The sequence below is a fragment of the Mirounga angustirostris genome, unplaced genomic scaffold (assembly GCF_029215605.1).
Source record: "Mirounga angustirostris isolate CCGP_5_RB_7025 unplaced genomic scaffold, mMirAng1.0.hap1 SCAF_12, whole genome shotgun sequence".
In the NCBI taxonomy this organism is placed as follows: domain Eukaryota; kingdom Metazoa; phylum Chordata; class Mammalia; order Carnivora; family Phocidae; genus Mirounga; species Mirounga angustirostris.
In genome coordinates, this window is record NW_026991720.1 from 101338651 (window position 1) to 101352043 (window position 13393).

At 48.4% G+C, this 13393-nt stretch overlaps 1 protein-coding gene across 1 annotated transcript in view; it reads left to right on the plus strand.

The window, feature by feature from the left end:
• DDC (dopa decarboxylase) overlaps positions 1–6267 on the plus strand; it is a 63246-nt gene extending 56979 nt beyond the window's left edge. The window contains exons 12-14 of the mRNA XM_045864961.2: positions 30–131; positions 3678–3907; positions 5875–6267. Of these exons, the coding sequence (XP_045720917.1) occupies positions 30–131; positions 3678–3878 (303 nt within the window). The 3' untranslated portion in view covers positions 3879–3907; positions 5875–6267. The remainder of the gene's footprint in view (positions 1–29; positions 132–3677; positions 3908–5874) is intronic.
• Positions 6268–13393: the final 7126 nt, after the last annotated feature.

Sequence of the window (13393 nt, forward strand, 5' to 3'; positions counted from 1 at the left end):
AACTCAGACAGATGTTTCTCCCTTTCCAGCATGTCCGGCTGGCTCACGAGTTTGAGCATTTGGTGCTCCAGGATCCCCGCTTTGAAATCTGTGCAGAAGTCACTCTGGGGCTGGTCTGTTTTCGGCTAAAGGTATGTGTATCTACTTTAGTCTTCGTTCTCTTGGACGGTGACAGAGGAGAGAGGATCATTCATCACCTCCATCCCCAAACGGGCATGCTAGCTCCCGGGAGAGCACAGAAGTCAGCATGCATTTTCCCATCTGGAGTTCACGCCTCCTGGCCCTGACCCAGCCTGACTGCCCACGGGGCCCTGGGCACCCTCCTCCAGGAGCCGTCTGCCCCCCTCTATCAGACGGAGATTTCTCGCTAGTGTAGACACTTGGCCCCAGAATCCTCTCCACTTCCTCCATCCACACATCTCTGCCGCTGGAATGCTCTGAGCACTAAGCTGGGTACAGGCTCTTCCCTGGACCAGCTCCGGACCCCAGCCCAGACCTGCAGACCCTGGCATCTTAAGGAGCCCCTCCAGGTTGCTGGGTGTGCATGGGGCTTTGAGAAATGCTGGTCTGCAGCGCTCTGTTGTTCTGCTGCCTGATGGTGAGTGTGGTCACTGTGTGAGGGGAAGCTGGCCCAGAGGGCGGAGGGCACAAGCCAGCTCTGCTGGGAATCATGACCACGTTTCTGAGAAGTCTCTGAAAGGTGCTGCACCCACAGGCGCCTTATTATTCTATCTTGTGTGAGTGAGACCGGGTGACAGCCTCCCACTGAGCACTCTCGAGCTGGCTATGCATTTTGCAATCTACCTTTTCATTGGCTTCCTTGTTTGCATGCCCGGAGGCCATCAGGAGGAGGAGGGCTGAGCCCCGCTGCATTGTCAAGGTGCTGTCATCAAAATGTGGCCCTCCGCTCACCATATCCTCCCCCTCCCTGATTCAGGAGCTCCGAGGTGGTAATGAGAACCAGTCGCGAGAAAGCCTGGACTCTACAGAGATAGTTGGGTGCTGGTGGGCCCGTGCTGGGCTCGGGGAGGGGTGCTGTGAGCTCTGTGCAGAGCGCACAGTGGTGGGACCCAACCGTGTGCAAGGGACAGGGGGCCCTTCGTCCTGGTAGGGCGTGGGGGAAGCCTCAGAGCGCTGGTGTCCCAGCTGGGTCCCCAGAGGGGCCACGGGCTGCAGTTCGGTTGACATCGGTGTTGACGGCAAGCTTTGATGCGTTTACCACGGAACAGACCTTATGTTTTGTTTTGACTGCCAGTGTTCTGATAGGACCTTTATTTATTTTAATTTTCGGTTTTATTGGGATGTAATCCATACACCACACACTTTGTCCATTTAAAGTACAGTTAGGGGGTGAGCGGCGCTGACCCCCCTGCCCCCCAAAGCTGAAAATCTGCATACAACATTTGACTCCCCCCAGACTGAACTTCTAACAGCCTACTGTTGACCAGAAGCCTTACCCATAACACAGGGGAGGGAGGATCACATATTTTGTATGTTCTGTGGATTATACGCTGCATTCTTACCATAAAGCGAGCCAGAGAAGAGAAAATGGTAGGAAGGAAACCACAAGGAAGAGAAAATACATTTGCTGTGTCGCGTGGGATTTCTTGAAAAAAGTCCACGTGTCAGCGTGGGGTCTGCAAGGGTCCGATGCACACGTGTTGATTTTAGCATAAGCGCTGGGGCAGGCAGCTGTCACCTCCCCAGAGCGGGGCCCCCAACACCATCCTTCGGTGCCCCCGATCCGCTGTCCGGCTCCATGGCCCCCAAACCCACCTGTGTGTGGTCCTGGCCCCTTTTCTCCTGTGCAGCACGGCAAGTCCCACCCCCGGCCCCACAATTCCAGAAGCCCAGGGCGCTTCGCAGCCAACAGAAGTGGCCTTCTGTGCATCTGCTTGTCCCTTCCGTTCCACGGATCCCATTTCTTCATCAGGAAGTGTATTGTTCAGGCACGTGGTTCATGTTTCTGTCTCCACGTCTCCGGGCTCATCCTTATCTCCCTGTGCCATTCTGCTCCAGTGTGGATTTCAAGTCCTCTACATTATCCGAAGCTTCAAATACACAGTGTGATTCCGCCCCTCCTCCCCCTGCTCCCCTGTTCTCTTTCTTCCTGTCCGCCCTGCTCCTCCCCCCTTCCCCTCTCCCTTCTTCCCCTGCTCCCAGTTCTCTTTCTTCCAGTCCTCCCCCTTCCCCTCCTCTTCCCCTCCTCCCCTTCCTCCTCTTCTTTCTTTCCCTTCCCCCTTCCCTCTCCCTGGCTCCTCTTCTCTCCTTCTTCCTGTCCTCCCCCCTCCACTGCCCCCTTCCTTCCCCTCCCCCTCCTCTTCTTTCTCTCCCTCTCTCCCTCCTCCTCCCCCTCCTCTCCTTCTTCTGGTCCTGCCCCCCCTTCTCCCTCATTGTCCTCTCCCTCCCCTTCTTTTTCTCCCCCTCCCCCTCCTGCCCCTCCCGCCCCTCCCCCCCCTTCTTCTCTTAGACTGTTCTGCTTGGCTTCTTCCTCTATTTAATAGAAGACCTACCTTGCCTAATCCATTTGAAAATTACATTTTCCTAAATAATATGTTTTTAATTTCTGTTAAATTTCTTCTGTTAATTTCTGTTTTCATTTCTTCAAACAACCTTTCAGATGTTTGCCCTTGTGCTGAGTCTTTCTGGTAAAATTCCACTGCTTTGTCTCATACATTCTTCCTTCTCTAACCTCATCCTCAAATAGGACAGGCTTTGTCTAGACCTGGCACGCCAGCGGTTTCTGAACTGCCATTGGCCCAGTCCCTGTCCACTGGGTGCCAGCCCGAGCCCCACGAGGCCCGCAGCCTGCGGCTGGGAGGGTCTGCATGGATCCATAGGCCAGTCCCCAGCATCCGGCAGGTGTCTGAGCAGAACTGGACTGTTCTCCTCCCACTGTTCTCCCTGATTCTCGACTCTCAAGACAGAGTGAGAAGGCAAACCAGAGAGCCCTGTGAGGGTCACAGACCAGGGATGTGAGGCCCCACTTCCATCCCCCTTTTACCTTTGATGATGGGGCTTAGGGAACTGGGGGCGCTGCCTGGAAGCAGAAGGAAGGTGACAGGAGCCGGGGAGAAGGATGCACAAATGGGAGATGGGCTCCGGGAGCAGGGGCACCCAGCAGGTGAAGAGATGCCCCCCCCACCCCGATGGCTTCAGTGTCTGGCTGCCTGCCCCAGGAGGGAGGGGCTGCTCCTTTCCAGAGGGGGGAGTCCAGCAATGGCCCCTTGGTCCTCTAATTCACCTGCAGTTTTCCCAGATTCTGAGTTGACTGTGTTCTGTGTTCTATGTTGCTGAGATTTCTCCTATACGTTTTGGTGGGACCCCCTCACTGGTGCCATTTGAAGTCTCAGTTCTACCATTTAATCTACACTAGTCAGTGTGTAGATCGCGTACCTATGAAACTCCATTTTCCTTAAAAAGGCTGGCCTGTGGAAGGGTCACCTTTTGACAGTAGTTCGACCCTGAAGAACCTGTCTTGTAGGAGAGGCTAGAGGCTTGCACCGACACGGAAGTCTCACTGAGGTGAATTTCTTACCCTGATAAACAAAAGGCTAGTGGGAAGGCGGCCTCTCTCGCAGATGTATGGTGGTTGCCAGATGCCAGGCTTCCTTGGTGACCAGTTGAAGTTTGAGTCCTTGGGGACCTGAGCAAGGCCCCTCTCTCCATCTCTGCAGGGTTCCAACAAACTGAACGAAGATCTTCTGGAAAGAATCAACAGCGCCAAGAAAATCCACCTGGTCCCCTGTCACCTCCGAGACAAGTTCGTGCTGCGATTGGCCATCTGCGCCCGCACCGTGGAGTCTGCCCATGTGCAGCGGTCCTGGGAACACATCCGACAGCTGGCCACCGATGTGCTGAGAGCCGAGAAGGACTAGGAGGCCCAGCCGCAGGGAAGCTGCTGCAGGTAGGCTGTCCCCCCAGCTCCGCCGCTCCACGCTGCTGGGCCGCCGGAAGAGGAAGGACCCCCACACTGCAATGATCCTTTAGGAACAGAGATACATTTCTACTTTGTATTCTTTTTTTTTTTAAGACTTTATTTATTTATTTGAGAGAGAGAGCACAAGCAGGGGCAGAGGGAGAGGGAGAAGCAGACTCCCTGCTGAGCAGGGAGCCCGATGCAGGACTCAATCCCAGGACCCCCCCCCCCGATTATGACCTGAGCCAACTGCACCACCCAGGTGCCCCATTTTGTATTCTTTTATATGAGACTATCAATCCTGCATCTCTCTGATTTCCCCTCAGATTTCTTCCATGTTTACAGACGCCGCTTACTAGTATCACAAGCATTTATATTAAACTGGACAACAGCAGATAAATGAAAATTAAACATTATAACAGGAGTTTGACGTGACTGATGATTTATGTTTCTCTGTCCCTCTCTCAATATTCACTGCCCCGTTACCCACTTACTAAAACCCATGGGGGGTGTGGAACCTAAGTGTATTATATAATTTATTTTATAGATTGCAGACAATTTTATCTTGTTCGCTCTTAATTTTCACTGTGAATACGTGAAGCCATGCTCAAAAAATCAAAAGTTCAATATCACATTTCATATATGGCTCCCAGCTGTGAGGTCCAAGATGCAACTTCTCAGTCAAAGCCCGTCCAGAAATACCAGATCCTTTTCCTGGTATGGCAAGAACCTCTCTTAAAGGAGCCCAGCCTGCCCAGAGCAACACCAGACGTCTAGCTTGAGCATCTCTGGAAGGTACTGGAGAGAGATCACAGTTTCAAATATTTCCATTGCTTTCAGATAAGAATGTGTACATCTGTGTGTGTGTGGGGGGGTGCGTAAGTGCTGTAAGATATATACAAAACAAAACCGTCTCAGGCAAACACTCCTGGTTAACATTTCCACAGCCCTGTGTTTGCACAAATCTCATCAGGATCGATCATATCAGGATCTGATTCCCGTGTGCCCATAACAACAGAGAGTCTATAGCTCTGAAATGTGAGCAGAAACAAAGTCTCATTTCTGATAGAAGGCAAGATGACTGGGGCGCCTGGGTGGCTCAGTCGTTAAGCATCTGCCTTCGGCTCAGGTCATGATCTCAGGGTCCTGGGATTGAGTCCTGTGTCGGGCTCCCTGCTCAGCAGGGAGTCTGCTTCTTCCTCTCCCTCTGCCCCTCCCCATGCTCGTGTTCTCTCTCGCACTCTCAAATAAATAAATAAAATCTTTACAAAAAAAGTCATGATGACTGTGGAATCATACACGTTATCAATTCAAAAGGTTACAAATGGGGGGTGCCTCGGTGGCTCAGTCGGTTAAGCATCTGACTCTTGATTTGGGGTTCGGTCGTGATGTCAGGGTCGTGAGGTTGAGCCCCGTGTTGGGCTCTCTGTGCTGGGCGTGGAGCCTGCTTAAGATTCTCTCTCTCCCTCTCCCTCTGCCCCGCCCCTCCTGGTCGTGCTCCCTCTCTCTCTAAAAAAAAAGGTACAAATGGGATTAAATTTTTTAAAAATATAGGATATAATAGTGAATCATAACGCATGTACTTTTGGGGGCCAGGTTAATTCAAGCAATGAAAATCTGAATACCCAGGCTTTACTTGCGCTCGCCTGAGATTATCATATCAAATTCACGTGGTTGTAATTCCGACGGAGAGAAGGAACTATCCCCATTTCACGGAGGGTAGAAACTGGCACAGATGATGACTGACATTGGTAAAATGTGTCCGAGAGAGGCCAGATCAGTCGCTTGATCTCGTGGTTCACAGTTCCTATTCATCTACAATGCACGGTGCCCTCCAGCTCACTGGAGAACTAGCATATTCTTTCTCTGTATTCTAACAAGAAGTATACAAAATACCGATTCTTTAATTTTTTTTGAATGTAGCCATACGTTCATGCATATGTTTTCCCCTGTAGAGATCAAAAGTTGAAAAGGAGTACATCTGAGAGCTGTGGAACGAGAAGACAATAAACATTATTCTGGTCCCGAGGACCCAAGCCTGCATGAGGCCTCACGCTTCTTTCTGTGAAGTTCTCCAGAAGCTTAGTGATTATGTCTGCTCACTCTCTTACCAATGAAGAAACTACTTACTGCAATCCCGGTGCATGTAGCTTTTACTCATTATTCAACTGTGACTTTTGTTGATTAAGAAATCATAGGTTGTCATGCTCTTGAAGTCATCAGTGGTGGGAGAGGCTTACTGAAATATTTTCCAGGATATTCTAGGATCGAGGGACTTGAGATTATACCCGTGGTCTTTAAATTGTTCTGTCATGTGGCTCAATGCTTAATAAACAATGTGAAGTGCAGTGGTGAATGTGTCTGGTAAGCATCCTTTGGTTCCGCATTGTACCCAACTGATTGTTGTAATGCACACTTAACCTTTCAAAACAGCTGAAGATAGGGCATCCTTGGATATTTTTTTAAAGATTTTTATTTATTTATTTGAGAGAGAGAGCGAGAGAGGAGCACAAGTAGGGGTAGCAGCAGAGGGAAAAGCAGGCGCCCCACTGAGCAGGGAGCCCGATGCGGGACTCGATCCCAGGACCCTGGGACCATGACCTGAGCCAAAGGCAGACGCTTAACAACGGAGCCACCCAGGCACCCCCATCCTTGGATATTTTTCAATGGTGTCATTGCTCCAACAAATGTTTATGGACTACCTCGTGCATATCAGGCAGTGTTCTAGATGCATTAGCAACACACAAATTTTACTTAGAAGTGACTCTAACTCTTGAAGAAATAAACCCAGAGCCAGGACACAATCACAGACCAAGTTCTACTGGCATGATGGGAAAGATTACCTTCTAGGACCTTGGTTTCCTGGTCCAAGGACCAGTGATGAGTCCATCTGCCCTATGGTCTCATGACTGATAAACAACCAGAGTGTTCTTGTAAACGTAAATACCAGTAAGCCGCAGTATTTACTCTAATAGCCTATCTTTGTTTGAAACCATTTTTACTGGCAGAAACACTTGAATTTTAATCTCAAGATGAGTTCTTGTCCTTTAGAGACGATTTAACTATTGAAAGCAAAGCGTTCTTGGAAAAGGTCCTCGGACTATTAATAAGTCTATTTGAATTTCAAAGACCTCTGATAGCTAAATGTAATTAAATGGTCTGTTTTTCAGGAATCTGGAAATACATCAGAGCCTGTGTAGTTCCCCATCTTACACATAAGATCATTGGTTCTCTGCCCATCAGTGAACCTGCCTTCATCAGAGCCTGTGTAGTTCCCCATCTTACACATAAGATCATTGGTTCTCTGCCCATCAGACCTGCCTTCCATCAAGGTGTGAGGATGTGGGATGGGCCACTGGGGCCACTGGGACCACATGTTAAGAGCTGTAGGGTGTTGAGCACTCAGATCATTGAGTTGAGGTGGAGGTGACTGTGTTCTACAATGAGATAGTTTGCACCTGAGTGTGCTCTTGAACTACGTTTGCTACAAGATCTCCAAAATGAGCCACCAAAGTCACCGAGGCCAGCTCTCAGCTTTTGAGCTTTTGTGGAGCTGCCTCCCCAGCCCCATCTATAAGCCTACTTTGGGAAGATGGCGGAGGCTGGAGTCCCAGGCAAGAGCTTGGGCGGCAGGTGACAACAGGGATGCTGCTGAGAACCATGCACAGACAGGAGGTCCGAAGTCAGCTGAGTGACTGAGGGGCTCCTCTCTCTGAGCTTGGCTGGGTCTTTCTGGTGGAGATTCCCAGACATCCGCTTAGATGTAGACCCAGCAGAGATGGAAGCTTGTCTGACTTTGGGCTCATTTCTCCGTAAATCATCGCAGTTCACCCCACCTCCTGATTTCTCCAGACATCTCAGGGACAGAGCCATCAGGCCCCAAACCACCCAGGCTAGACCCAGCAAGAAGCACTGCTTCCCTGTGTATTAAACACACACACACACTCATAGCATGTGATCCATGCCAGGCACCGTTAACAATATTTTTAAAATATTAACTTTATCCTTATTTTTAAATTTTCAGTTATTACTCCCAATTTACAGATGAGAAAATGGGGTTTGTCAAGAGGGTTTTTCAAGAGGTTTAGTGACTTGTCCCAGGTCATACTGCCAATTGGTGACTGAGCTAGGACTAGAACTCAGGCAGCCTGGGACTAGAATGCACACCCTTTGCCCACTCAACTGGTGGCCAAACATGCCATCTGCTCTTCAGGGTGAACCATTTTTCAGAATAAGTGGCAGTGAAACCATTCATTCCCTTCTGGGAAAAACCCATTTTCACCTCCCAGGTCAAGTCTTGGCTCCTGATCCCAGCCTGACGATCCCCAAATAGTCCCATAGTTTATGAAGGTCTGGACTACTCAGCCTAACCTTCGATCCACCGCATAGCATCTTTACGTAAATATACATTCCGTTTGGTGTCACGACGTGTCGTAGACCCCTGCTGGCACCAGAAGTCGATGCAAATCCTATTGCCTCCTGGCCTTTGATAATGGCACCTCCTGCCTGCTTGGTGTTGGAAAAATCCCCGACGGATGTGGACACAACTGGATCCGGATACCCAAACCGTATTTAGTCATACATAACACTTCTGACACCAAATGAGATTTTTCCTTCCTGGCACCAAATAGCAGCACCTCTTCTAACGCTACCTCTCCAACTCTCTGCCACTATCTAACGGGAGTTAGATATGAGCCCATAATTAGGGCTCCGAACCATAAGTTGCCCTGCACCTGATGCCCGTCACAATCCCGGGGCCTCCCATACTTCTGACAGACGGGCTATAAAGCAGGGGTTCCCTTGACCCCCTCCTTAGGTTCAGTGCCTTGCTAGAACAGCTCACAGACTCAAGACGCTGTTTTACTTGTGCTTACCATTTTATCATAAAGGGTAAGGCTCAGGAACAGCCAATCAGAAGAGCTGCGCAGGGCAAGGTATGGGGAAGGCGGATGGAGCTTCCGCACCCTCTGAGTGCACTCTCCTAGTACCTACATGTGTTCCCCAGCTTGGAAACTCTCCCAACCCTGTCATTTAGGGGTTTTTATGGTGGATCCATGAGATGGGCATGGTTGATTAAATCACTGGCCACGGGTGATGAGCTCAATCTCTGGCCCCCCTCCACTCCCCAGAAGTCAGGAGGCTGGCCTGAAAGTTACAACCCTTTAATCACACTTTGGTCTTCTTGGTGTCCAGCCCCCATCTTGGTTCTATCTAGGGGGCAACCAAGAGTCCCCTAGTTTTGAGCAAAAGAGGCTCCTGTCACCCACACATTCCCAGGGATTTCGGAGCTCTGCTGTCAGGTATCAAGGACAAAACCCGAGAATATATTGTTCTTATTGTATTACACTAAGGAAATCTCCTGGAATCATATGCCTCTTCTCCAAAATGTGGCAAACAACAAAACTTTGTGGGACCAAAGATGCTCACTCACGCTGACTACATGCCAGTGTTGAAAGGAACCTGTGGAAATGCCCAAGACAGACGGGAGAAGTGGGATGTCACTGGGCATTCCCTTGCTCATCATAAGGGGAGAAGACCCAGAGGGAAGGCAGGTTTAAAGTATCCACTAACTTCATCCCTGTGCCCCTAACTCGCGAGTCCCTTGGACTCAGTACATTAGAAACTGCTGATATTTTATTCAGAAAGCCTGTGTTTGAGACCAGGAATGGAGATTGCCTGGCAGCCTTTTGCTCTAACGGTTGTTTGATTGCTTTTCTGAATCATGTAAATCCCCAAGGATCAAATATTAGAAACTGTTTTGCTTTTTCTTTTTTACTGCACTCGATACCAAAATCTTTTTCCTCAGCACCTCTGTGCTGCCTCCTATCACCTCTACCTGGCATAAATAATAGAAACAAATTATTAAGAAAGCACTGTGAGAATAGGTCGCTTGCATAAACTGGGTCAATCTGGAGCTACTATTTTTGAGAAACTTGTGTGTTTCTGCTCTAAGCAGAGATGTGACACAGATGGTCGAGGGAAGAGAGAAGAGGAAGAAACAGGGTGGGCTCACTTATACGAGACCACGTGGGTCCAAGAAATCTAAAATGCAGACCCCCAGACCTCACCATTTATGGTGATAGCCCCTGGTGCCATCAGAGGGAAACTGAGTCACGTGAGGAGGTTTATAAACAGAAGGCTATCCAGGGGGAAAGACTCAGAGAGAGGACTTGGTTCCTGTCTTTAAATGTACACTCCAAAGCAAAGGAAACAGTCAACAAAACAAAGAGGCAACCCACAGAATGAGAGAAGATATTTGCAAATGACACTACAGATAAAGGGCTGGTATCCAAGATCTTTAAAGAACTTCTCAAAGTCAACACCCAAAAAACAAATAATCAAGTCAAAAAATGGGCAGAAGACATGAAAGACACTTCTCTGAAGAAGACATACAAATGGCTAACAGACACATGAAAAAATGTTCATCATCATTAGCCATCAGGGAAATCCAAATCAAAACCACATTGAGATACCACCTTACACCCATTAGAATGGCAAAAATGGACAGGGAAAGAAACAACAAATGTTGGAGAGGTTGTGGGAAAGGGGAACCCTCTTACACTGTTGGTGGGAATGCAAGTTGTACAGCCACGTTGGAAAACAGTGTGGAGGTTCCTCAAAAATTTAAAAATAGACCTACCCTATGACCCAGCAATTGCACTACTGGGTATTTACCCCAAAGACACAGATGTAGTGAAAAGAAGGGCCATATGCACCCCAATGTTCATAGCAGCAATGTCCGCAATAGCCAAACTGTGGAAAGAGCCGAGATGCCCTTCAACAGATGAATGGATAAAGAAGATGTGGTCCATATATACAATGGGATATTACTCAGCCATCAGAAAGGATGAATACCCAACTTTTACAACAACATGGGTGGGGCTGGAGGAGGTTATGCTAAGTGAAATAAGTCAAGCAGAGAAAGTCAATTATCATATGGTTTCTCTCATTTGTGGAACATAAGGAATAGCATGGAGGACACTAGGAGAAGGAAGGGAAAAATGGGGGGGGGAATTGGAGGGAGAGATGAACCATGAGAGACTATGGACTCCGAGAAACAAACAGGGTTTTAGAGGGAAAGGGGGATTGGTTAGCCAGGTTGTGGGTATTAAGGAGGGCACATACTGCATGGAGCACTGGGTGTTACATGAAAACAATGGATCGTGGATCACCACATCAAAAACTAATGATGTATTGTATGGTGACTAACATAACGTAATAAAATTTTTTTAAAAAAGAAAAGATTTTAAATTATGGGTTCAAATTTAAAAAAGCAAACAAAAACAAAACAAAAAAATAAATGTACACTCCCTTTTGCACGAAGAGTCTTTGTGCCTCCAAAGAGTGACACGGAGGGAGGCAGGTTTTGTTTCAACGTGGAGAACTCAAAAGACAGGCTGTGAGCACACAGGACCTGCTTTCTTACCGGGCAGTAAGTTTGACTCCCCTGCAGGCGTTCAAGTGGTAAAGGAAACTCGAGGGGACAGAAAACTTGACCACCTTTGAGCCCTCTCCTACATCTGAGATTCAAGGGTCTATGAAGACCAGAGAAGCTGGGCTGATTGATCAAACAGCAGGGTTAGGGAGCACAGAAATTGGAAGCACTGCCCCAGGATGGGTTCTTCTTGAGTAAAAAGCGCTAGCCAGCCACCTGCCCCCCCACCACACACACACCCCTGCTGAGCTAAAGGCTTACCTGACCATAATAGTCCTGCACTTGGGTGGTGCTTACTGGGGTCATTCTCATCCAAACGTTCTTCAGCGATCAACTGGGTTTACCCTCCCCTCCAGGACCCCCGATGTAGCTCGTGTGTAGTGGGGCTAGGATTTGAACCCTGAAAAGCTGGGTCCATGGGCCATGCTCTTGATTACTGCACCAGCCTGCCCCTAGACCATCAGAATACAGTCTATTACTTTCCTAGGGTTGTTGGAACAAAGCACCAAAAACTAGGAGACTTAAAATAACAGAAATTTATTCTGGAGGCCAGAATCCCGAAATGAAGGTGTCCGCAGGGCCACATTGCCTCCACAGCCTCCGGGGGAGGGTCCCTCCTTGCAACTCCAGCTCTGGTGGCCCCAGATGCTCCCTGGCTTATGAGTGCATATTACTCCAGTCTCTGCCTCCCCTCTGTACCTCTCTTCTTTATAAATCATCAGTCGCATTGGATTAAGGCCCCCCCTGGTCCAGTATGACCTCATCTTAACTCGATTGCATCTGCAAAGACTCTGTATCCAAACACCATCTCATTCCCGGATACCAGAGGTTAGGATTTCAGTATATCTTTTGGGAACACAATTCAACCCACAGCCTGTATAGAGCAGACAAGAAGCAGCCAGAAGTGCTGACTCAGGTTGGCGGTGATGTTCTAGGAAAAATGACCAAAGCAGATTGTCCTTACTGCTCTGCCTGCCCCATTTCTGTTTACTCTGTGATGCCACAGGATCCTCCCCACGGCCCCTGTGATTCCTTCAGTGTGGCCAATGAAAGCCTTTTCTGGGACTGTGCATGCATTCCGTCCAGATGCACACAGGTCTTGCTTCTCCAACGGAGGGCAGGAATACTGCCTTATCACGGAGCTAGGGGGTTGCCAGCTTTAAAGTCAATGAGAATCCAGCCACACACAGGAGTCTGGCCATGAAGGAACGGAGCTTAGGTTTGGCTGTTTCACCTGACTCCTGTCCTGTCTGCTTATGTCCTCAAACCATCCACCTCCCTACACACTGACTAAACACATCTCTTTTAAACTTATAGAAAGTAACTTTCCTGGCACCCAGGGATGCACAATATTTGGGGCCATAGTCTCTCTCTGCTCAAAAACAAATGAGATCACTGAAGTGTACCGCGGGCATTTTTTTGAGACCATGTTTATAATATTCATGAATATGGAAATGAGTAGCCATCTCCCAGAATCCCTCACGCAAAGAACTGGCACTCTCTTTGCTGTAGGTGGAACCGTTTCTCTTGCAGTTTCGAAGAAAAAAAAAAAAAAAATCCTACCCAGAAGAAAGAACATAGTCTATGGTCTCAAAAGGAAAGTTTATCTGCATAGCTCAAGTACTAAACTCTTCCATACTAGGTTAAAGTGTTAGATAGTATTCTAAAATATCCCATTTGTAAAAGAGCGAATGTCTCGTTACGGTGTAAGGGTTTGAATCCCAATGGTAGTGTTCATATAGCAGTAAGTACAGGACAACCTCACAGCTTCTGTTGAATGTCTGCATTGTGCCAGCCAATGTTCTGCGGATTTACGGTATCGCGTATTAATCGCAATCCTTAGAAGAGCTTCTGAATTAGAGGAGTTTACTCCCTTTACATAGGTTAGGAGGAGGCTCCGATTGGGGAGAGTATGGAAGTGACTTATACTTCCGCCAGCAACGCAGGAAGATGGAAACTGCTGGATTGGGAAATGCTTTTGTATCAAAGGCACAAAAGTGAAATGGCAATGCTCATGTCACTTGTTGAAAACCAGCTCT